The sequence below is a fragment of the Oratosquilla oratoria genome, chromosome 12 (genome assembly GCF_046742065.1).
Source record: "Oratosquilla oratoria isolate Oo_2021 chromosome 12, ASM4674206v1, whole genome shotgun sequence".
Taxonomy (NCBI): Eukaryota; Metazoa; Arthropoda; class Malacostraca; order Stomatopoda; family Squillidae; genus Oratosquilla; species Oratosquilla oratoria.
In genome coordinates, this window is record NC_134788.1 from 55902245 (window position 1) to 55928055 (window position 25811).

Below are 25811 nucleotides of genomic sequence, written 5' to 3' on the forward strand. Positions count from 1 at the left end.
TGAAGATTAGTAAAAGAGGTGTGGAAGGCAGAGGCAGAAGGTGTGAACATGAGGGGGCAATCTTGGATGAGATGGATGGATGAGGTAAAAGGGTGAATGGAAAAGAGAGGAATGTCTGTTGAGGAAGGATGGGAGGGGACAGAAGATAGGGGTGAATGGAGAATGGTTGTGTATGGATGATGCTGTGACTCATGAGGGGGAGTGGGTGGGGGACAGGGGGTGAGGGAGTATGTATGAGAAATAAATTGACACAGCCTGAAGGGATTTCCCCCCCCGTCTTCTCCTTTTCTGGGGGAAAGGCATATAATCATTTCCACCCATTCCATCCACTCCACTTACTAATTCATTAGAAAAAAAAAGTAAAAAAAATTAGAATAAAATAGATTCAATTAAAGATATATCAATACATACATACACCAAAGGATTTTTCCTCCTTACAAGGAAGGTAGCCAAAAAACAAAGGCATAAAATCCACTCCCACCCATTCCATCCCCTACATTTTCCATTCCCATCCACCCTCTCATCTTGGAACCTCCTGGATGACGGGTCATCCCTGCATCCTGTCTACTGCCCTGGGTCAGAAGCAGTGTCGCAAGACACAGCACATCCACAGCAAGGCTGCTTCATTAAATCGTCTCCATCCACTCATGCAGAAATGGAGGAGGCGGGGTGAAATCCCTTCGGGCTGCGTCAATTAATTTTTCGTGCATACTCCCTCACCCCCCATCAATAATAAACATAACTCATGTCTGGTGCAAAATTACCATCTGCGTTACAAGGAATGGATGAAAACCAACTGGAGTATACAATTGTCACATTTTATTACATTATTTACAGTTGTGCTTGACAATTGGTTTGACAAGTCGTACGTTTTAAACCTCCGGGTAACGGAAACACCCAACCGAGGTGAGCAAGCAACAATGAGGAAGAAATAAGGAGGAGAAAAAAAAAAATAAAAAAATAATAATAATAATAATAATATAATAAACAGAAAAAGAAAAACAAAGGAAATGGAGTTGAGGACAAAACTTAACATAGCCTTGTACTCATTAAAATGACCACTTCACAAATGGCGCACCACAGAATGACAAGTGAACATAAAATTAAAATATCATGAAAATAGAGTAGTAAATATTCACAGCAGACCTTCGCATGCCTTCCACACATTCCATCATTAATACCCATCCACTCCATTAAAAAAAAAATATATATATGAATACCAATGACCATTATCTCTTCCAAACTTTCGATATCCACCAAAATTCTCAATGCCTCACCTTGTCGCTTGGTATGAACCCAAGATAGGTTAAAAAAAAAAAAAAAAATCGGTACTGTTGTCATATACCTCATACTCAAGAGTACCTGTAGTCCTTTGTAGCTATTATTTAGATTTATTCTTTTTCAACATTTTTACCACCTCGACAGAAGACGATTCCTTCTGTAGTAAGAGATCTTTTCTATGTCTTCAGAAGTCACCGCATTATATCATTTTATTTGTCTTCATGGTACCCTTTTTGTAACGAAGCATCAAGCTTTGAACCCTTTTTCTATTCTTACACTTTTCATAGAACGACAGCGAGGAATCCTGTCTCAAATCCATGCCTTGATCGGCTACTTTATTACAATATCTACAAGAAAGAAAGAAAAAAAAACAAAAAAAAAACAAACTATGTGACAATAATTACTAGTGTCCTATCCGAATTCATACATATATACTGTATATCAAAGGGCCATTTCCACCTTATATATATATATATATAAATAAAAGTGGCCTAGTTGTGGATGTGCTGTGCCTTGCAACATTGCTTCTGACCCGGGGCAGTGGACAAGATGCAGGGATGACCTGTCATCCAGGAGGAGCCAAGTTAACCTGTTCAACTCCGATGACAAGATGTCTTGTCATTTGGTCAAATAAAACAAAAAATCATAAAACACCAAAATGTTTGATCAAACACCAGAAAAATATGACGTCAGTCCTTGAGGACTGACGTCATATTTTTCTGGTGCTGTTTGATCAAACATTTTGGTGTTTTATGATTTTTTGTTTTATTTGACCGAATGACAAGACATCTTGTCATCGGAGTTGAACGGGTTAAGAGGGGAGGGAGGGGGGTGGATGGGAGTGGCGTATGTTGCGGGGATGGAATGGGTGGGAGTGGATTTTATGCTTTTGTTTTTTTGGCTACCTCCCTTGTATGGGGGAAAAAGCCTTTGGGAGATGTATTTTTTTTTCTTAGCAGAATGAATAGTCTTGTGGGGAGCTGCTCCTACGCTCACAGGTCTTCTGCAACATATCGAGTGATTGTTGTACTGACCAATACTTTAATTAAGTGTCCCCTTACACTCAAACAAGGAAATTTACACCTCACAGATAAACAAAGGTACATGCACACACACACACACACTCAGACAACCCAGAGCAAGAAAGAATATTTTAATCAACCGTCCCTTACACTCAAACAAGAAAATTTACACCTCACGGATAAGCAAAAGTATGTGCACACACACGCGCTCGTAAAACCCAGAGAAAGAGCGAGAATAATTAACTGTCCCCTTACACTCAAATGACAAAATCTAGACGTCAAGCATAACCAAAATTACATACATGCACACACACATACTAAGACAACCCAGAGCGAGAAAGAATATTTTAATCAAACAAGAAAATTTACACCTCATAGATAAGGAAAAGTACATGCACACACACACTCCAAAAACTCAGAGAAAGAATACTTTAATTAACTGTCCCTTTAGACTCAAACAAGGAAATTTAGACCCCATGTATATGCAAAATTATGTGCACACACATACACACACTTGGAAAATCCAGAGCGAGTGAGCATGAAATATGAAACATATTTTCCGTACACAGTAGCTGCATTGATCAATGAAAGAAAAAAAAAAAAAAAAAGGAAAAAAAAACACACACACACACAGGGGAATCAAACATGAGCATAAGTGAATTTAAATTTACTTTTGACCAATGGAAGCACACGGACAGGGCACCCGTCCTGCATAGCTTTTATCCTGAGAACCACAATTAGTTAAACACACTCGCACCTTCTGCTGACATCTTAGACATGGGGAAAACGTACCTAAAATTCATAGAGACGCGAAAATGGTACACAACTTGACGACTGTGACCTTGTACACATAACATTCGTAATTTTTGAAAGCGTAACTATGGCACATATCTACCGACCCAATGCCACGGCGACTTCCTGTTGTAGTGTCGTGTTTTACAGATTTTGCGTTTCGCTTTGCATTGGATGCTCGCTGGCCAAGCGGGTTAGAATGCCATTATCTGCGGCAGTGGTCAAGGTGATGGTGGTTTGAACCCTGCAGCAAAGCTCACGGTTCATTAAATTCCATGCTACAAAGTCCTCTGTAAGGGGCACTGCACTAGCCTTGATAGGAGTAATTTGCGACGTTAAACCGAACAAATAATTTTTCATTCACAGAGGGCTTCTGGCTGGAATTCCGCCTCCACCTTCATGGCAAATACGACGACAAAATATTAACTGTGAGTCTCCTATACGAGACACCCAAAGCAATGAACTGTTCGTCTGATAGCAAGGTCAACTGATCTAAATTCAAAGTGTCGAAGAAGCGGACAACGGTGACACTAAGAACAATGTCATTTGTGATAATACTGACAAATGCCAGTTCGTGCCTCGGATTTCCTCATTGACCTTATCCTTTCAAAGTGACATAAATTCACAAGAATCAGTACAGAGGAGAATGACCAAAATGATACGTGGGCTCAGAAATTTGCCTTACAAAGAGAGGCTTAGGCACCTTGACTTACACTCTCTGGAAAGACGCAGAGTGCGGGGTGATCTAATAGAGGTGTTCAAGTGGATCAAAGGCTTTAACAAGGGTGATGCAAGCAAGGTCATCATAATAAAAGAACAGGGCAGGACTCGCAGTAATGGTTATAAAGTGGACAAATTTAGATTTAAGATGGAAATAGGCAAGAATTGGTTTACTAATAGGGTGGTCAACGAATGGAATAGACTTAGTAACCATGTAGTGAACGCTGAAACTAATGGTTGTGTTAAGAAACGGTTAGATAACTTTATGGATGGGGATGACAGGTGGTAATAGACATGGAACTGCCTAGTGCAGGCCTTATAGTCTCTTGCAATCCCCTTCATTCTTATATTAACTGCAGTATTACTTCCATTTTATGCTTCAATGTCCCTGTGGCGAAGGGACCCAGTATGAGGTCTCAAATATGAGTTTTACGCAGCCAATGTTTTACGGACTATAGGCACATCCTTATGGACCCGTTACACAACACCAGTTGTTAACCTCTTCAGTACTACGATGCCTACATAGGTGTCACGAGGTGCGAGCAGGTACGCGAGGATGCTGGCGTTGGCGTCTTGATTATATTTTTGTAGTTGTACACGAGTTACCCCTGGATTCTGTGAATTGGTTGGACCACATTTTCTGTGTTTATTATTACTTGGAGTAAATGAGAACGAGTAATACAGCAGTGACTTTAAATTTTATAATGCAAGTAGTGTCATGCAAATTACGTATGGCAACTGATGAAGCGTGCAAGAATTTGAGTTGTACTTAAGTGGTTAACATCATGAACTACCCACATCAGAAGGCTAGGACAGTGCAGTTTAAAGATGACTTTGTATCGTGGAATTCAATGAACCATGTCCTTGATCCAACTCGCTGGCAGCAGGGTTCGAAGTGCCGTCACCTCCACCAAATAATTTACTTTAATTATGCGGAGGAAGGACCTCAGCCTGAACAAAGTTCTGATCAGTTTGAGGTAATCGTAAGTGGGGCCTGTATATATATATATATATATAAAATAATAATAATAATAATAATGAAAGGATCTAGGATGATTTACTCCCATACATGGAATGGGCGACTGGATGGGGAGACGATTCCATTACACCATGGGGAGGGAAGACCTCCTTAATGAAGACGCCATAATACTGAATTGAAGACCCATTATCGTTATGACACACAATACAAATTCCCGATGCAATTGACTGTATCATCTTGGGCAGCCCGTGGATTGAAGATGTTCTTAATTTACTCATGGTTCCTGCACAGCAACTGCGATTTACAATTCAACACAACTGGCACAAAATACATTTCAGCTTCCACGTCAAACGTAATGCCAACTCCTTTAGATTAACTGTACAAAAACTACGTAACTAATGTACTAAAGTAATAGCTAATTTGTTCCATCTATTTCCAACTCTTTAGCCAGCTCAAAAGGAGAGGTGTACCCAACGTTCACTATAAGCTGTGAGCATGTGCGTGTACACGTTTTACAACTGGCGCACATAAAGAAAAAATGTGCACACAAAAGGTTTTCAAATTATATTAAAATCAATTGAATAAAGAAGTTCCACCCAAACATCAACTAATAAATTCTCTAAAAATACGGTAACTTGCCAATGGTCAAACCAAAAATTGCTTGGTGGAGGTAATACGTAATGCAAACTTACAGATTGTGTGTACAGTGAGTCCTCCTTATACGGTGATTCTTTATCCGGTAAATTCAGTTACAGTATTTGGTAATTACTACCCTCGATTCTATTTGCGGTAAGAAAAGTTCACAGATACGGTATCCTCTCATGTTTTGGAGGTAAAATTTGATATTTTGAAGGGGAAAGAGCAGGGAGAAGGTACGTCTGTCATAAGTCGAAACTTGGGTTCGGTATACGGTCATTTCAATATGCGGTAAGGCTTTCAGGAACGCATATGTACCGTATAACGAGGACTCACTGTATTTGCTTAAATGATCAGATGGTGACTTGCATGGGTGTGTACTGTATGTACTTTTTGGAAAAGGCAAAGTTTGCGCACAGTCGTAGCAAAATATCAAGAGGGAACGTTGGATGCACCGAGCAGAATTTGCCGCAGCTGAGAGACTACCTTACACGAGTCAAACACGACCAAGAATAATTCCACACGGAAACAAAGACACAGGAAAATTCCCGTTTAAAGGCAGAAGTTGACGTAAATTTAATGCAAAAATGTCAACAATAAAACTCTCTATTCCTCTGTAACTTTGATTTTAAACTATCTTGGATAAACCTTACATCGCTAACGACACTAGGTCACTACTCGAAATTAATCTCCGCTTTATCTCCCAGCCAACCAAAGGCCCCAGTTCTTGCGACATAAATTCTCTTTTAACATCGGCAACAAGAAATCATAAACCTTAACAAATTTTGTCAACAAACGATCACTTGTCAAAAAATGACGACTATCAACAAGAATAGAGGGTCTTCGCGGTAAGGACTCTGCTCGTCAAGGTTCCGTCCATCATAACGGACAGGAACGAATGCCGAGAACAGTATGTGAGTGATCACAGTCTATCCAGGCGGAATATACATCAAATACCGCTTACAAAAATGTTTTATTTTTTTGTGAAAAATAAAATCCGAGTACGAGTACAATCATACCTATACATGTACGTACACATAAACGCACATGACATGTATACGTATACGTGTAATATATACGTATACACATGTGCGAACACGTACGTGCAAAGAACCAGTCGGTCTTCTAACTCGCTTCCACTTTCTTGCAACGTCCAGAGCAAAAAAGCCATCCTATAAATTCTAACCAACGTTTATTAACGTAACAACACCCTTTTCCCCAGCGTCTTTAATTAACACATCGTCGATAAAAAATACACGATTCTACAAGTGCATTCTCGACTACAACCTGATACGCTTTCTTCCCCGTCCCTTGCCCTAGTCCAAGTCGATTTTGGACAATCGACCCGGAGCGCCGCCCGTGAAGACTCTCGATTCCAGCATCTTGCCAAGAGCTTGGATGAAGTCGGACTGCGTCATGGGACGCATGGCATCCTCGTAGTTCTCGCTGTCGTCGCTGTTACCTGACTGGTTGTCGTCCCGGTTAGCCTCGGCTGCTTCCATGCTGCGGAAAGAAAGACAAGGAGGTTGACGAGGTTTGAATTGCTCTGTTGCCCGTCTGTCTTGTAGACGACCTGCGGCCTTCGGGAAACCGGTAACCGCCTCTGTGTGGGACCAAAGGTCATTCATGGAAGGTGTATTAGATTTCATCTATGTCAAGGGCTCCCAAGCTGCAGGTCATGACCCAGCAAAGGAAGGGTCCAAATGTGGGTGCGTTTAGCCACACAGACCCTCGTATTGACTTGCTTAAAAAAAAAAAAAAAAAAAAAAAAAAAAAAAAAAAAAAAAAAAAAAAAAAAAAAAAAAAAAACTCATTAAGATACACGATTAAATAAACATACAATTACCAAAGGCTTTTCCCCCCCTACACAGGGGGTAGCCAAAAAGAAAAAGGCATAGAAACCACTCCCACCCTTTCCATCCCTAACATACTCCACGCCCATCCACCCTCTTGTCTTGGCGGAAAGGAAGACGGTGGAGGGGAGTGGAGTATGTTCGGGATAAATAAACGCTCGTTAATAATCATTAATAAACATTTCTTGTTATTGCTCTCTCTGGTGTGATTCATCTTTTACGTTTTAAGATGACGTATCTGCGACGTTAAAATTTAGTACGTTTTTAGAAGCCTTACAAAGGTGGGGGTCATGGTAGGTTTGGTACTATGGAAAGGGGCCACGTGATAGAAAAGTTTGGGAAACACTGATTTACATTATTCGATACGGCCTAAAGGGATTTATTTCCCGAGATGGAGGGGGAGGGATCAACGATTAAGCAAAGCCGCCTTGTGTTGGCTGTTGTTGTTGTTGTTGTTTCCTAGACTGTCTGTCTGAGCAGTCCTGTCTCCCCGAAGGAATGCCACGGCCGAAACGGGGGTTTTCCCACAAATCCTTTATGGAGTGTATGTTGTGTTGTTTGCGTGCGTGATTGTTTATAATGCAGTCTTCCATGACATGATGAATAGTATGGGGTGAAGTGTTACATCCTAGGCATTTGACCACAATGATAGGGGTTACCAGGCTGGATAGAGTGAGAAATGAGGAGGTGAGGAGGAGAACAGGGGTGGTAAGGGAGTGGGGAGATAGGGTGGATAAAAGAGTATTGGGATGGTTTGGACACATGGAAAGAATGAGTGAAGACTCGTAAAAGAGGTATGGAAGGCAGATGTGGAAGGAGTGAACATGAGAGGGCGACCGAGGATGAGATGGATGGATGGGGTCAGAAGACAGGGGTGAATGGAGAATGGTTGTATATGGATGATGTTGTGATGCATGAGGTGGAATGGGTGGGGGGGTGAGGTAGTATGTGTAAGAAAAATTTGACGCAGCCCGAAGGGATTTCTCCCCGTCTTCTCCTGCATGAAGTGACGGAGAGGGGGTGGTCGCCGATTGAATGAGGCGGCCTTGCTGTGGATGTGCTGTCTCTTGCGACACTGCCTCTGACCCAGGGCAGTGGACAAAATGCAGGGATGACCTGTCATCCAGGAGGTACCAAGATAAGAGGGAGGGTGGAGGTTGGAGGGGAGTGGAGTGTATTACGGATGGAGTGGGTGGGAATGGTTTTTATGCCTTTTTCTTTTTGGCTACCTCCCTTGTAAGGGGGTACAAAGCCTTTGGTATATGTATGTATGTATATATATATATATATATATATACATGGAGAGATCTATATTATATGCGTGGGGTCTGTAGATGGGCAGCTAGATAACTGATGTTCCTCTTATAGGACTAACTCATGCAGGTCCTTGACATCAGCTCTTTGAGAGAGAATCCACGTGCCAAAGGCCATGTCCTCCTTACGAGGGAGGCAGCAAGCCAAAGCACGCTCGAGATAAAACAAAATCATAAAAACAGCCAAGCGAAGACGACCAAAAACGTAAATAAAAGATAAAGACAGCAGACACATTGCAAGATTGAAATACGCATGACCCACATCTGATGGAGCACTCCAGATACAAAAAACTCTCCTCACGGAGAGACAAAACAACCCTGCCACCATCACGTACTTCATGCGCATATAATCCCTGAGACGGTACATGGCAGCATTACGGCAGAGTTCCCTGAGGTCCGAGCCGGAGAAACTTTCCGTTTTGCGAGCGATGGCCGCAACGTCCAAGTCCTCCGTGGGCTCTTCATTCAGTACTAGTTGTAGGATCTGTTCTCGTTGCCGTACATCCTGAAAAAGGCAAAGTTCAATCAGCTTTGTATGTACAAATGATATCTTGACACAGCCTGAAGGAATTTCTCTTTTTTTTTTTTCTTTTCTTCATAAGGGGACAGCTTTGTATGTATGAATGATATTTTGACACAGCCTGAAGGGATTTCTCCCATTTTTTTTTAATATATATATAAGGAGACAGCTTTGTTTATATGAATGATATCTTGACACAGCCTGAAGGGATTTCTCTTTCTTTTTTTTCATAAGGGAACAGCTTTGTATATATGAATATTTTGACACAGCCTGAAGGGATTTCTCCTTTTTTTTTTCTTCATAAGGGGACAGCTTTGTATGTATGAATGATATTTTGACACAGCCTGAAGGGATTTTGCCACCCCCCCCCTTTTTTGGGGGGCATGAGGGCATAGAGAATGGGGTCATTAAGTGAAGCAGCCTTGCTGTGGATGTGCTGTGTCTTGCTGCATTGCTTCTGACCCAGAGCAGTGAGCAGGATACAGGGATGACCCGTCATCCAGGAGGAGCTAAGATGAGAGGGAGGAAAGGGTGGATAGGATTGTGTGCTTGCCTTTTGACTTGGCTACCTCCCTTGTAGGGTGGAAAAAGTCCTTGGTACATACATACATACATATACCAAGGCTTTTTCCCCCTTACAAGGGAGTTAGCCAAAAAGGAAAAGGCATAAAATCATTCCCACTCATTCCATCCCTGAATACACTCCACACCCCTCCACCCTCCCTCTCATCTTTGCACCTCCTGGATGATGGGTCATCCCTGCACCTTGTCAACTGCCCTGGGTCAGAAGCAGTGTCGCAAGACACAGCACATCCACAGCAAGTCCACTTCATTAAATGGGCGACCCACCCCTCTCTGTCCCCCCATGCATAAAAGAAGACAGGGAGAAAGCCCTTGGTACATATGTAAATAATTACCCTTGAGAGAAACGAAAACCGAAAAGGTACCCGGATTGGATGACGGTCATGTGGAATGTGGACGGAGGTGGGAGTGACAATGGTGGAGCAACTGGTGAGGTTGTTTAATGTGTGTCTAAGACTCTAAAGCAGCGTTTAACCTTTTTACCCTTGTGTAACCTTTAAAATAAATTGCATTGTCTCAAGGAATGCCTGTGTTATTGTCTTGGGGCAGATATGCTGTGTTATTGTCTTGGGGTAGATATGCTGTGTTATTGTCTTGGGGTAGATATGCTGTGTTACTGTCTTGGGGTAGATATGCTATGTTACTGTCTTGTTAGCATGGGGCAATGAATAGGTAAGATGCTCACTGGCCAAGCAAGTTAGGGTGTTGTTACTTGTGACATAAGTTGAGATGATGGCGAATCGAACCTGCCACAAGCAAGTAGTACCAAGGGCATGGTTCATTAAATTGCAAGCAACAAAAACCTCTATAAAGGGCACCATCCTAGCTTCCTGATAGATAGTTTCGGAAAGTTCAACCAAATCATCATCACTAAATGGGGGCGGAAAAATCTCGGAGCAGTGTGGGATTGAAGGAGAAAAAACTATGGAACGACAATGCAGAAAGTTGATGACGGAGGGTCGCTGTGTAAATAAAGTTGTGGATGTTGTGTCTTCGTGCATTTCTAATAATTTACACTTCTTCACACCGAAAGTTCTTTTCCATACTTGTCTCTAGTTGTGCAATCTGCACAAATTTGTTTTGTGTTTGTTTCTGTATATATGTGTGTATTTACCTACTTGTATCTTGCGGGAAGGGGAGCTACGCTTATGGTGTCCCGTCTCCGTGTTTTGCCATATCTAATTTGCTCTTAAATTCTTGTATTGTTCTTGTGTGTGTGACTCACCATGGTCTTGGATCACATGTTGGACTTGTGATAATTATTAACCTCCTGAACGAGAGCTCAGAGCTCATATGACCTATCTATGGGTAATACTGTGACCTTACACGCACACACATCCCCAACTCCCCGCCCACGAGAGTTGGAGTATCACCGTGAAGTGAAGCGATACTGAAATTATTTCAGCCCTGGGCAGGAGTTGAACCTGGACCGCCGTAGTGGCAGTCAAGAAGTCTTAACCACAGCACCACGAGGTGTGTGCATGTGTGTGTGTGATTTGATATAAAAATACCAATGTATCTTTGGGAGTTTCAAACCATTAAATTTTGCATTAGCTTAGAACCTGTTTCAGTGTAGACACTGTCTATATACCTAGTGCTTCTTAGCCATTATAAGGGAGGTAGCCAAATCAAAGGCATGCATCCAATCCCATTAACCTTGTTTCTCTATCATCTTAGCTCCTTGTGGATATGTTTATCCCTATCTGCTGCCCACTGCCCAGGTGACAAGACATACTACGGACAAAATAGGAAGGAGAGAGAGGAGAGAGAAAAAAAAAAAAAAAAAAAAAAAAAAAAAAAAAAAAAAAAAAAAAAAAAAAAAAAAAAAAAAAAAAAAAAAAAAAAAAAACTTTACACATTACCACAAGGATATAAAGTAAATCATGGATTATATATACATTCCTTCACACACTTGTGACAAGGCTCTTGCCAGACATATACATGTTCATGACGACAAACCAGTCCAACTCAAAACCTCTCTAACCTACCGGCAATCCTATGTGGAAAGCCGAGGGCATTCTGCGAAGGATGGCCTTGTCAACGTCGGTGGGTCGGTTGGTTGCACCCATGACGATGATGCAGGTGTTTGGATCGGTGCTCAGGCCGTCCCACTGTTGCATAAACTGTGCCTTCATCATTGCCGTCGCCTCGTGGTCTCCGGTGGCCCTGACGCGCAGGAACGAGTCTGAAGGAAGGACGAGAGGTGACGAGGGCGTCGGAATCCAAGTAAAGTCGTTATCACACTGGGCTATTTTTTCCTCAGACTGTTGGAGCAGCTTTCGGGAAGGGATCTGACGTGCCGAGGGAAAATTATTTTCCTCCAGCATAATATCAAATGACATTCTATGTACTTTTGTTGAGGAAACAGAATAGTTTGCCGTAGTGATTTTATGGCAGGAAAAGTTCTGGAGGTTGGCGGTACTGCCAATTAATTAGAGGAAAAATAGCCCAGTGCGATGACCCGCAACCCTTAGCTGATGTTGACACTCCGAAGGGTGCGAGTGGGTACATGAAGGATGTGATTGTCCTGATTGTTTTGTAGTCGTAGTTGAGTGACTCCCATATTCTGGTACTCCCTAGTGTAGGCCTTATGGTCTCGTGCAGTCACCTCACACGCAAATGAAACCATCAGGGCCCGAGTCCGAGTAAAGTCCTTAAGGCGACTTTAATCTTCGATAAAAGTCGAATGCTCATGCACGTCACTCCCTGATGTACAATGATTGACCGATGCATCACAATTCTCTTTCGTCCTGAATGTTGATAACCGCAGAAAATACGATCGTATTTTCTGCGGTTATCAACATTCAGGATGAAAGAGAATTGTGATGCGTCGGTCAATCATCGTACATCTGGCAGTAACGTGCGTGTGAGCATTCGACTTGTATCGAAGATTAAAGTTGCCTTACGGACTTTACTCGGACTCTGGCCCTGATGGTTTCATTCGTGTGTGAGGCGACTGCACGAGACCATAAGGCCTACACTAGGGAGTACCAGGTGCCTTACCGCCTTTCATCTGTATCCATATCATCTAACCTTCTCCTAAAACAACCAACAGTTTTGGCGCTTACTGCACGGTTACTAAGTCTCTTCCATTCGTTAACCACTCTTTTCGTAAACCTTTTCTTGTCTATTTCCTTCTTACATCTAAAACTGTCCGATGACAAGATTCTTGTCATTTGGTCAAATAAAACAAAAAATCATAAAACACCAAAATGTTTGACCAAACACCAGAAAAATATGACGTCAGTCCTCGCTTCGTGCGAAGCGAGGATTGACGTCATATTTTTCTGGTGTTTGATCAAACATTTTGGTGTTTTATGATTTTTTGTTTTATTTGACCAAATGACAAGAATCTTGTCATCGGAGTTGAATGGGTTAAATCTAAAACTGTCTGATGAAACTTCTAGAGATGAAAATCGTGTCTCAAATTTAAATCATTATACCACAAACCTGTCCCACAAATTCAAATAATTCTCTCTTTGGAACATAAATAATGTATTTCAGAAATATATTAGGACATTAAGGCTGCAAGTGAATTGAATCAATTCAATTAATTTATTTTACATTACTTGTTTGTTATTATTTGTCTGTTTATTTTTTGCTTGACTGTCCCACAAATTCAAATAATTCTCTCTTTGGAACATAAATAATGTAATTCAGAAATACATTAGGACATTAAGGCTGCAATTACACCAAGTGAATTAAATTGATTCAATTAATTTATTTTACATTATTTGTTTGTTATTATTTGTCTGTTTGTTTATCATTTGCTTGATTTTCATTTATTATTATATGTCAATTTATTATTATTATTTACTATTTACCTGTTTGCTTATTATCTAACTGTACCTATGCATTTATTTATACTATTATAATTTTCATTCTATTTATTTTGTTTTACTTTATTTTCTTATCATTATCATATATTTTTTGCATCTGGCTTAGTTATGGACCAAAAGGTCTCCTGTTGGCATGCTCCACCTTTGTAATTCTTTGGATCACCACATTTCATGAATTGTGTTGATTCACCACACTAGTTTCAATGTAACCATTTTCACCAGACAAATTGGCATTATTTGAATTGGCTCGATTCGCCTGATGTAAACGGTTACATTGAAACTAGTGCGTTGAATCACCACGATTCATGAATCGTGTTGATTCTTCACAAACTAAATCAATTCAATTTGCATGGTGTAATCGCAGCCTAACACCGTATTTCCAAACCTGGGGTGCAAAAATTATGTTCGCTTCAATACCAGTCAAATATTCACGCACAAGTTTTAGGCTGCCTGGTGTATGATGATTCAGTGATGTATCACAATACGTGTGTTATAAGATACAAAGTTATGGCTGTGCTAGTTTCCTTTCTCTCGTTTTCTTTCACTGAATGTGGATAACCACAGAAAACGTTATCAAACCTGTTCACAGAATACAGGGGTCAATCAGCTGATATGGTTTGACGTTACTAACTTCCCCCTATCGGAAGGCCAGGACAGTGTCCCTCACAAAGGACTTTGTAGCATAGAATTTAATGACCCATAATGCCCTTAGTTAAACTTCGCCGGTGGCAGGGTTTGAACCGCCATCCCCCTCGACCTTCACCGCAAGTAATGATGCCCTAATCTGCACAGCTACTACACAAATAAAACCAAACCAGGACACTGATCCCAGCATCCACATGTACCCAATCACTACGGGCCCTGGGAAGCGACTTATACATACGCTTTCCTTTACCCTTATAGTAATACGATATTAGTTCAGGTTTTTTGGACTGCTTAGACCTGACTACAGGGGTGATAGTCAGATAATATGGGGAGACACGGCATTAAGACATCAAGTTATCCTTCCCATATCTGGACTACAGTATCCGAACATGATTCAAGTGTATACCGAATTTATTCCTTAAGAACTGTAAATTTAGCAGTCGAATCTGAACGTGTGGCACCTTGACGAGTTCAGACACGGGAGGGATTTCTCTATTATCAGCCAAAACAACATCGGCAATGGGCATCATCACCAAAAATGACCAAAACTGTCTCACCAATCTCGTCGATGAAGATGATGCAGGGCTGGATCTTCTTGGCCAAGGAGAAAACAGCACCAGAGAGCTTCTGTGACTCCCCATACCACTTGTCGGTTAAACTGGCTACGTCCAGGTTGATGAATCGGGCACCCGCTTCCTTGGCCACTGCCCGTGCCATGAGTGTCTTGCCACAACCTGGTGGACCGTGCAGCAGAACGCCTGTGGGTGTCGATTTATGACTGTAATTTTTCTATTGTTATTATACACAGACACATATATAAGTTGGAACAATATAAACACTATCCTGTACTTAATACCTGCTACACATATTTTCCAATCCTGGTTCTTTGTTACCTTGAATTAAATATATATATGTTGATGTACAACAGATGAGTGGTATGGTGGTGAGGTAAACACAGGGAACTGCTAGAGATTATTACCAACGTTTCATCCTCGTCACAATTTCTTCAGTAACAAATACCCAGCGGTTTCCTGTTTATCTCACCACCACACCACTATATATATATGTGTATTAGGAGTAGTCCTCACTTCCTCACCTCACCTCTTCTCAGTGCCTCATGACCTTACTGACCCGCAAATGGTCCCGTGGGACATGCTCGTGTCTACCCAGCTGCAAAGCAACCCCAAGCTTCCTTGAGGCCCACAGGTGGGACGAAGCCTCCTTGAGGAATCATTTGTGGGGCCCCAGGATGACTAACCAGCTCTAGGGTCTGCTGCATGACCATTACACAAAGCCTCCCTCAGGAAACACACGTGCAGTTCACCAGCCTTGGCAATGACTACCTTGGCCAGCCGAATGACTAACCCGTGCCAAGGGAGACACCACAAAGCCCCTTCGAAGGAACTCGCATGCAATATCTGCCTCATACCCTCCATCTATGTGAGTCAGCGGTCTGAGAACATTTTTGCGTCCAAATTCCCTTGCCTCACGGCAATTAGGAGCATGGGTCATGTTAGGACCAATGCCCAAACATTCAGACAGCCTCAGAGAAGCATATGTGAGCCTACCTCCCTGCTCCTTGCTTCCCCCCCTCCCCCCATTTTGCTCCCTAAAACATTACAGTTCCTGTAATGTTTTAGGGTTTCCCGCTTTAGCTCTTTCACCAAGTACAGTGAGACCTCTCATTAACGGACATTAATTAGCTGTGTTTGCGGTGTTTTCGGTGCTGTTGTTTAGTGTGTGCAATCACTATACCACCCAAAAACCATTCCAAATCAACGGATTATTCACATCAACGGACACTGTGACCCCCTTTTAGTCCGTTAATGAGAGGTAGTACTGTATGTTCCAGGTATTTTACATCGGATTCAGGTCTGAGCTCTGTGCACAGGCCAGTCTAGAACCTCGATTTCTTGGTCAGCTAAAAATGACTTCAGCTTTGCTATGTGGCAGGGAGCATTATCCTGCATAAATATTGCAGGTTGAGAAGCAGCAGCACACAGATAAGGCACTACATGTTGGCACAGTAGTTCCTTGTACACACCTGCACATTTTTTGCTTTGCCTTGCAAGCCAATAAGTGGCCCAGTGCCCTCTGCTGAAATTATGCTCCAAACCATGACGCTCCTACCACCAAACATTACACTGCTCTTGATGCAATTCTTAGATAATTTCTCACCTGTCTTGTGACAAACAAATCTTTTGCCATCCAACCCAAACAAATCAAATTTTGATTTGTCACTAAAGAGGATGAAGGTCCACTGGTCCTTTGACTATGCAGTGTGCTCCGCTGCGAATCTCAGTATTTTTTCGTTCTATGCACTAATCTGTGGTTTGACCTAAGGTGTGTGAGCATGCAAATCTTCTTCCTTAAGAGGATGTGACACAGTTTTCCTGGGCACGTTGACTGCCATAGTCTCACTGATCTCACAGGAAGCTGATGCAGCTGTTTCAGGGCAACCCTTCCTCACGATGCAGCAAATGGCTTGATCTTGCTTTATCGTAGTTTTTCTTAGCCTACAAGTGGGTTTTCCTACCTTATTTGTACCAGCCTTTTCCCCTCTTATAAGGGAAGTAGCCAAAGTCAAAGGCATAAATCCATTTCATCCCTACATTCTCCACTCCCATTCACCACCCCTCTCTCCCTCCTTCCTTGGCTCTTCCTGGATGACTGGTCATCCCCGCATCTTGCCCATTGCCCCCCTGGGTCAGAAGTGATGTAGCAAGACAGAGTCTTGTCATACATCTTCAAAACCTCATTCACTAAACTTTTGGGATGTTTGACAGTCTCAGCAATGACTCTAATTGAGAGTTTGTCTTGGTGACACAATTTCATAATTAGTTCTCATTAGTGTATGTAAATTAAAGCATCTGGATAATTTTTGGACACATAATTTTTAAGATTGAATTGGAAATATACTAAACTTTCGGCATATATTTTCCTACTTCAAATCTTGTCTAGAGGTAACTGATCCTTGTAGGTCGCCATGTTCCAGTTTTTGAAATTTGGTCTTAACTCTCAAGGATGATATAACCTTAATATGAAATTACAAATGTCTGGAACATTTTGGATGCTACTGTATATATATATATATATATATATATATGTACATTCATATCCATTCATTTTGAGAACCTTATATGGCAAATGACTGTTTAATTCATGGTGTTTGGAGAATTGAAAAAAAAAAAAAAAAAAAAAAAAAAAAAAAAAAATCTACATACACATACTTTTTTCAAGATTTGCTTTACTTTCGGTGCAAGATATTCCACTTTGTCCACGGATGTTACCGCACCTCACCCGAATCACATTCCTGAAAATGCTGACACGCGTACTTACCCTTTGGGGGTTGTATGAGTTTGGTGGAGGAAAGTTTGTGTTGCTGCTGCACAGGGAAGATAACAGTTTCCTTGAGCTCTTGGATGACGGAGGCAAGACCTGCGATGTCCTGCCAGCTGGTGTGCAGCTGAGACGGCTCCACGAGCTGACTAGCGATCATCATCTCGTACTCGGACAGCTGCTCAGGGACGAAGACGAGTATTAGCCTGATATCAGTATTGTATATACAAATTATCATTTTGTATATATGTAGGAAATGCAAGTGATGCGTAATTGGAAGTGTGTGCGTTTGTTCGTACGTGTGTAACATGTTCTAGAAGTTTCAGGAAGAAAGCATAATTGTCATTTCTATTTACATAATTAAATTATCATTTCTATTATTGTAATGCAAGAGTTGAATGAAAGTCAAATAGATTATTATATTATTCAATTAATTACCGTATTATTTTGAGTGTCTGTTATTTTCTGTGTGAAAGCGAATAAATGAAAACAAAGTGAGTAAAAGGGAACCTCAGGGAATGTTCACGGAGGCGCGGACATTCCAGAGTGCGACGGTTAGGTTAGTCGTGAGCGAGCACTGAGAGTGAAAGGGTTTCGAGTGAGTGGATAAGTGGCGTACATTCAGTGATTCAATAAAACTGTGACCCAGAACCTCATCTTTTGTTACGTCCAAATATTGCCAGTCAACAGCAGTCATGTATAACTGTACAGTGACACCTCTCATTAACGGACATTAATTAGCTGTGTTAGAGGTGTTTTTGGTGATGTTGTTTAGTGCGTGCAATCACTACGCCACCCAAAAACCACTACAAAACACCGCAAACGCAGCTAATTACCGTCCGTTAATGAGAGGTCTCACTGTAGTTGGCTACCTCCCTAGTAAGGGGGGAAAAGCCCTTGGTATATGTATGTATAACCGTAGTACACAGGAATGGAGCAAGGTTCGTTGGGTTCGGTTCCCTACTCTTCAAATCATCATAGGTTACCTAGCCTCAAATTCCCATGCAGTTCTACTTAATCTACATCCTTGATTTCCAATTATCATATTTAGATTTGAACTCGTGTATTGTTTGAGCTTGGGATATATCACCTTCTATGCTATTCCAAGTATTCATGCATCTACATGGAAAACTGTGCTTCTTTAAACACCTAAGCAAGATGCTGTAATGACAGTAATTTATATTATTTATTAGTTATCATTTGTCTGTTTTTTATTATTATTTGCTTAATTCTCATTTATTATTAGTTATATGTCAATTAATTATTATTTACTATTTACCTGTTTGTTTATTATTTAACTACACCTATGCATTTATCATTTACTATTTACCTGTTTGTTTATTATTCAACTACAACTATGCATTTCTTTATGTAATTTACTTATTATAGCTTTATTAATTTATTTATCATTATTATGATTTTTTTTGCATCCGACCTAGTTATGGACCAAAAGGCCTCCTGTCGGCATGCTCTGCCTTTCTAATCCTTCACATCCTTTCGACTGCGGTCTTTCTTAATTTGCTCTCACAACCTCTTAAGGCGTGTCCAGACAAGTGGGCCTGATTGGCGGGCATGCCTGTTAACAGGCACATTTGACGGTCAAATGGTCAAACTGCCTGATTGCTCGTCGAGTGAAATCACTAAAGTGGTGCCCAGGGTAGCTGGAGCTTCGACCCTGCCAGACACAAGTTAATATCGCGACCCCACAGCAGAAGGCTTCCCTCTCACATCCCACATTTCTTAGTCTGTTTTTTTTTTTTTTAATAGACACAAAGCAATTATCATGGTGTACAATATCTTCTTGACAATGCCCGGCACCATGCTTGTTGTACCGCACTCCACACACTACTGGCATTGTTGGGCACGCTCGCCCAGCTATTCATCAACTCTGTCGAGTGGACAACATTCACAGGCAGACCCAGCATAATTTGCCCACCAACCGCGCTGCCCAACAGGCACACCCGATCGTCTGGACATGGCTTCAGAGACCTCCCGTCCTTAATCAGATCTCTTCTGTCAATGCAATCTGTCCCCTTTAGTGACCATTAGTGTCTATATGGGAGCATACGTGTGTCTGAGCAACAAAAATTGTTATCTTGCACTCTTCTGACAGTAAAGTCAAAGTTCTGTAGTGGCGGGGAATCATCCTCGGACAGGCACATTGACAGAAATCTATAGCTGGTATTTGGAGGAAGGGGGGAGGAAAAAAAAAAAAAAAAAAAAAAAAAAAAAAAAAAAAAAAAAAAAAAAAAAATAAATAAATAAAAAATAAAAACAACTTATACAAGTCCTTGGAAGAGAAATATATATATATATAAAAGAATGCCACCGTAAGAATTTTATGGTGGTATTCTTAAAAAAATTCTTTCTTTATATAAATCTTTCACTTCCAAGGATTTATATAAGGAGAGAAAATTTTCTTTAAGAATACCACCAGATGTATCTCTGGACGCCTTGCTGTATTAGTGTGAGATATATTATATGTCACTGGATGACAACAGGAGGAAGGGGGGGGGAACTACTGTCGGTTCTCCTCATACGAGACAGTGGAGGAAACATAAGATCATAAGAATGAAGGAGACTGCAAGAGACCATAAGGCCTACACTAGGCAGCTCTGTATCCATCACCACCTGTCATCCCCATCCATAAAGTTGTCTAATCGTTTCTTAAAGCAACTGATGGTTTCAGCGCTCACTACATGGTTACTAAGTTTATTCCATTCATTGACCACCCTATTAGTAAACCAATTCTTGCCTATTTCCTTCTTAAATCTAAATTTGTCCAATTTAAGTCCATTACTGCGAGTCCTGCCCTGTTGTTTTAATATGATGACCTTGTTTGCATCACCCTTGTTAAAGCCTTTGATCCACTTGAACACCTCTATTAGATCACCCTGCACTCTGCGTCTTTCCAGAGAGTGTAAGTTAAGGTGCCTAAGCCTCTCCTCGTAAGGCAAATTTCTGAGTTCATGTGTCATTTTGGAAATACCCAACAGAGAAAGATCTTGGGTACAACCAAGTGCCAGCCCACCAAGGTTACACCCCTAGATGGATGTAAGGGAGTTCCTAGGCTTTGAAACTGGATCCCTCGGTAACAAATCTCTCAGCTGTCCAGCTTGCAGGACCACCAATCACAGGCTCCCATCATGTGAACGGAGGAGACTCTCAGCTGTCCAGCTTGCAGGACCACCAATCACAGGCTCCCATCATGTGAACAGAGGAGACTGGAAGAGACCCTAAGGCCTACACTAGACAGTTCCATGCCCTTTACCACCTGTGATTCTTATCCACAAAATGATCTCATCTTCTCTTACAACAACCGAATTGTTTCAGTGCTCACGACGTGGTTACCAAGTCTATACAATTCGTTAACCACTCTTTCGGTAATCCAGTTCTTGCCATTTTCCTTCTTAACCCATTCAACTCCGATGACAAGATGTCTTGTCATTTGGTCAAATAAAACAAAAAATCATAATAAAACAACAAAATGTTTGATGATCAAACAGCATCAGAAAAATATGACGTCGTCAGTCCTCCTCGAGGAGGACTGATGACGTCATATTTTTCTGATGCTGTTTGATCATCAAACATTTTGTTGTTTTATTATGATTTTTTGTTTTATTTGACCAAATGACAAGACATCTTGTCATCGGAGTTGAATGGGTTAAATCTAAATTTGTCCAATATCAATCCATTACTGTGAGTCCTATTTAGATATGAAATATTTACCCTTAAAATCATATATATTTTTGATAAATTATGGAATCCCCCCAACCACCCCGCCCGTGTACTCGACGCTCCACTGTCGCTCTTTGCCACCATTTAGGTCATGATAACGTTTTTTGTTACCTAAGTTTACCTAACCATTAATACTCCCGAACCTTAACCCATTAAACTGCGATGACAAGATTCTTGTCATTTGGTCAAATAAAACAAAAAATCATAAAACACCAAAATGTTTGATCAAACAGCACCAGAAAAATATTTTTCTGGTGTTTGATCAAACATTTTGGTGTTTTATGATTTTTTGTTTTATTTGACCAAATGACAAGCATCTTGTCATCGCAGTTTAATGGGTTAAACTGAGTAATAGAAAAACATGCTTCAGACCTTTGTCAACTGGTGTGTGTGTGCCTAAGTTAACCTAACCATTAATACTCCCGAACCTTATACCGATTGATAGAAAAACATAACCATAAACTGAACAAATGACGGCAGAGTGCTTCAAACCTTTGTTGACTGGTGTGTGTGTGTGTGAGTATTCACTTTGGTCTTTGAATCACATGCTGGACTCATGATCGACAGCTATTTCCCTATGACCGATCTATGGCTAATGCTGTGACCTTACACACACACACACCCCCACGAGAGTTGGAGTAACGACTCGAAGCGCAGCAATAATGAAATTTTTTCAGCCCTGGGCAGGATTCGAACCCTGACTGCCATACTGCCAGTAGGAGACTCTACCAACTGCCCCACCAAATCGTGTGTGTGTGTAGATTCTATAATAGATCCTTTCTTTCCAATCCTTGGTTGAAAATCACTGTTCTTCAACCGTGCACACAAAAACAGGAATCGAGAATGCTACTTACGCTTACTTTCTCCGTGATACGCAATTTCCTCATAATTTCTTCAGCCTGCAATTATTTGGAAAAGGAATTAATATCAAATGACACAAACACACACAATAAAGTTACAAATTTAAATAATATACAAAGTAACTGATTTTCTCCACTAATATACAAAATAACTGATTTCTTCACTAATATACAAAACTGATTTTTTTTCACTAATATACAAAGTAATTGATATGCACTAATATACAAAATAACTGATAACCTTCACTAATATACAAATAATATACAAAGTAACTGATTTTCTTCACTGATATACAAAATAATTTATTTTCTTCATTGTATAGTAATTATACACACACACTTTCATACATAGTAGAAACATTCTGACAGGCTAATACAGGACCCTCACAGGAGGGGGGGGGTATGTTCGGGGGGGGCGGCAATTCTAGTCCGGACATGCCGCCCACAATGCTGGCAAAATGATTATAATAAAAAAAGGTCAGAGGAGCCCTGAATATTTTACCGTAATAAACGAGTTTGGTGTGAGAATCAACATTATATGAAATATTTTCCCTTGTCCTTATGGCAATAGGGATGTTATTTATTTATTTATTTATTTTTTTTTCAAGCCAATAGCTATAATAGGAAGTAAGGACTGGTGGAGATGGGGGAAGGGGGGGGGGGGCACTGAGAACTTCGCCCTGGGGCGGTACTTACGCATGTATAGCAAATACACACACAGACACACATTCATACAATGTAGAAATACTCTGACAGGTTGATATATGTACATAAATATATACACACATACTCGTATACATTTGCATGTATGCTTTGTGCATACCCAAGTATAATCCACATATTTCCCAATATTTTTTCCTGCCAAAACTGATGTTCAGCAAGAATAGTGTATCATGTTATTACTAAATTACAAAGACAATTGTCACTTTCCAATAAAGTTGACAAACTATCTTGATTCGACTATCATGACCAAATATTTTTTCTCAGTCATGCGACTTAACAGTATTACGGAATATTCCCACGTGCAAGATTAATTTTTTTTTCTAATCTTGACATTTATTTCTTCTAACAAAATTATTTTCAATGGTAATTGTTTGCAAATTAATAAGAAATACTATTACTCATGGCAAAATAAGAATCTTTTCATACAAATAGCAAAGTGGAGGGGAAAGTAATCGTCACATTTGGCAGAACATAAAAAAGAATTTGTCGTAACATAAAAAGAATCTGGTGAGAATATAGTAATCTTTACGGATGCATAGTGTCTTTAAATATACTATTTCGCTAATTCACATGTCTATAGCCTTCCTCAACATGGGGCGTATGCCCCACTGGTGAGCAATCTGATTTTTGAGGGGGGGGGGGCAACTGAGGAAGTCTGGGTAAAATTTTGATTTTTACTTTATTTAATTAAAAAAAAATCTTATTTATTTGTTTTTATTTTTTTTCCCCATGAGGTAAACATAAAACCTTGGTTTAAAATTTGGTTTTATGCTTTTTCAGTTGAAAGTTTATTTTTCCAAATTATAAGAATTGTATTTTGCCACATGGGGGACATCGGGTTTTTAAAGTTGAATTGATGGGGCACGGCGAAATCAAAGTCGAGAATCACGGGACCATAGTAATCTATGGGGTATTCTTACGATATCTATATACCAGAGGGCTTTTTCTCCCTCAGTCTCATCATCGTAGCTCCTCGTGGACAACGGGTCAATTGCAATTTATTATTTCGAACCATGTGTTCTTGTCATTATCTGCACTTCAGGTATATTGACTCTTTGCCAAATAAATTGATCTATCTATTATTTATTTATCCCTGTCTTCCACCCTCTGCCCCGGGTCAGAAGCAATGTAGCAAGACAGTACAGCCACCATAACACCACTTCATCTAATCAGCTTGAAAACTTAATCATCTTTACACGAAAATAAAAACGGGTACGTACTAAAAGTTGAAGGCATTTAGATCTCGGAAGCGGTTCAGAGGTATTTAAATATCGCATGAAAAGGTAATTCTATGGTTCTACTGACCTTGAAATTAAAAAAAAAATCCCTCCGATTACCTTCGACTTTAAGTATACGCTATAAAAATACTAAATATCTAAAAGAATGTATTCCAAACATGTTTTACTGAAGTTCCTTGGATATAATATGGATAAAATTCCTTGATCGCATAAACAATGATATCTAACATGAAACTTATGTTGTCCAATAGCTCCTAACATGCATTCCATAGAAAAAATCTTTCAAATCCAAATAAGGAAGAAGTGAAAAATATGTTTGTATAATACTGGAATAGAGCCAGGTGAGGCTGAGTTAGGTTAGGTTAGGAGCGACTGAACAACAAAAATTATTAGGTTGGGTTAAAATTCATGCTTGCGTGTTTCTGGACTTTCACCAACTCCTGTGCCTGTATGAATAATTATCAATACTTAATGCCCAAATATGGCAAATTTGTTCAGTTTTTGATACATCTATAGCCAAATAACCGGCTAAATATTGTAACTATATCTGTGAGACTTCATATAATTACAACCAGCATCTTGTCGATTTCTTTATTTTACCAAATAAATAAGTTAAATACAAACGACATCTGCACATTTTATACGTGCAGACTGATCTGCAAACACATTTTCCTCCACATTACTGTAAAATCATTTAAATGATCTTTTTCACTGGACAAATTCACAAACGTTTTCTCATTTCTAACCTTTCTTTTTGCTTCCTTCTTCTGTTTGCTCGTCGGATCCATAGCATTTACTATGAGTTTCACAGTCATATAAGAGGCGAAGGCTGCTAGAGTGAGTCTTCCGAGAAAAAATATCACATCTCGACGGGTAAATTCCTGCCCTTCCATCTCCACCCCGTCTTCAATTACTTCTCTGGCTATTCGTAAGACCATTCAGACATAAACAAGACCCACCGACCAGACGATCTTCCAGACGATAAACAATGAAAACCAATGTGACAAAAGCGTGTGATGAAAAAAAAATAGCATCAGATATTTGAAGCTGATACTAAAAAGTAGCATTAAATAGCACACAGCCTGTATTTACGCAATCGTGTAATGTTTTCCTTAAGTACTGATAGTATTACAATTACAAAATGTACAAACAAAACGTAACGGAGTAATGTTCATGTCGTTATATTCAATGCGTGAATGAGAAAATATTCCCAACTGTTAGAGTAGAAATGCCAACGATTACATTAGTTCTAAAGTGACCAAAATATATGAAACCATAGATGAAAAAGTTGAAGTTGCAAGTCATTTCAAAATTCAATATTTGCAGGCTCCCTTTAAATGAAAAAAAGAAAGAGAGAGAGAGAAAACGCGTTTTATAAACTTATAGTATTCGAAACATTTCATATTTCTTAAACCCTTCCGCTTTCGTAATTTACCATCGATCTTTCTGAATCTTCTTTATCCATGCATTACGTAATTCAGTTCAGACTTGACAGGTACCCTTGTTTGTGTGTGTGTGTGTATATATATATATATATATATATATATATATATATATATATATATACATATATATAAATATATGGTTGTGCATATATATAATATATATATATTTATATATATATATATATATATATATTTGTATGTATATATATATATATATATATATATAAAATGGGCGCATATCATATTTGTTTTGAATGAATAAAATAGGATTATCGTAGTCAGACTA

The 25811-nt window shown here is 40.0% G+C and overlaps 1 protein-coding gene across 2 annotated transcripts; it reads right to left on the reverse strand.

Annotated features, from left to right (window-relative positions):
* Nucleotides 1-802: 802 nt before the first annotated feature.
* Nucleotides 803-25149, reverse strand: nmd (no mitochondrial derivative). Of its 2 annotated transcripts, XR_012967039.1 has the most exons (8): nt 24827-25149; nt 22114-22158; nt 17522-17699; nt 14740-14940; nt 11687-11883; nt 8932-9101; nt 2675-6933; nt 803-2475 (listed from the first exon to the last, which is right to left on the reverse strand). XR_012967039.1 is itself a non-coding variant. In XM_076196143.1 (7 exons), exons 1-7 carry the CDS (start codon nt 25016-25018, stop codon nt 6747-6749), a joined length of 1170 nt encoding a protein of 389 aa, XP_076052258.1. In that variant the 5' UTR covers nt 25019-25149; the 3' UTR covers nt 803-6746. The 2 variants fall into 2 exon arrangements, 1 of the variants encoding a protein (XP_076052258.1); XM_076196143.1 differs by having other exon boundaries at nt 803-6933.
* Nucleotides 25150-25811: the final 662 nt, after the last annotated feature.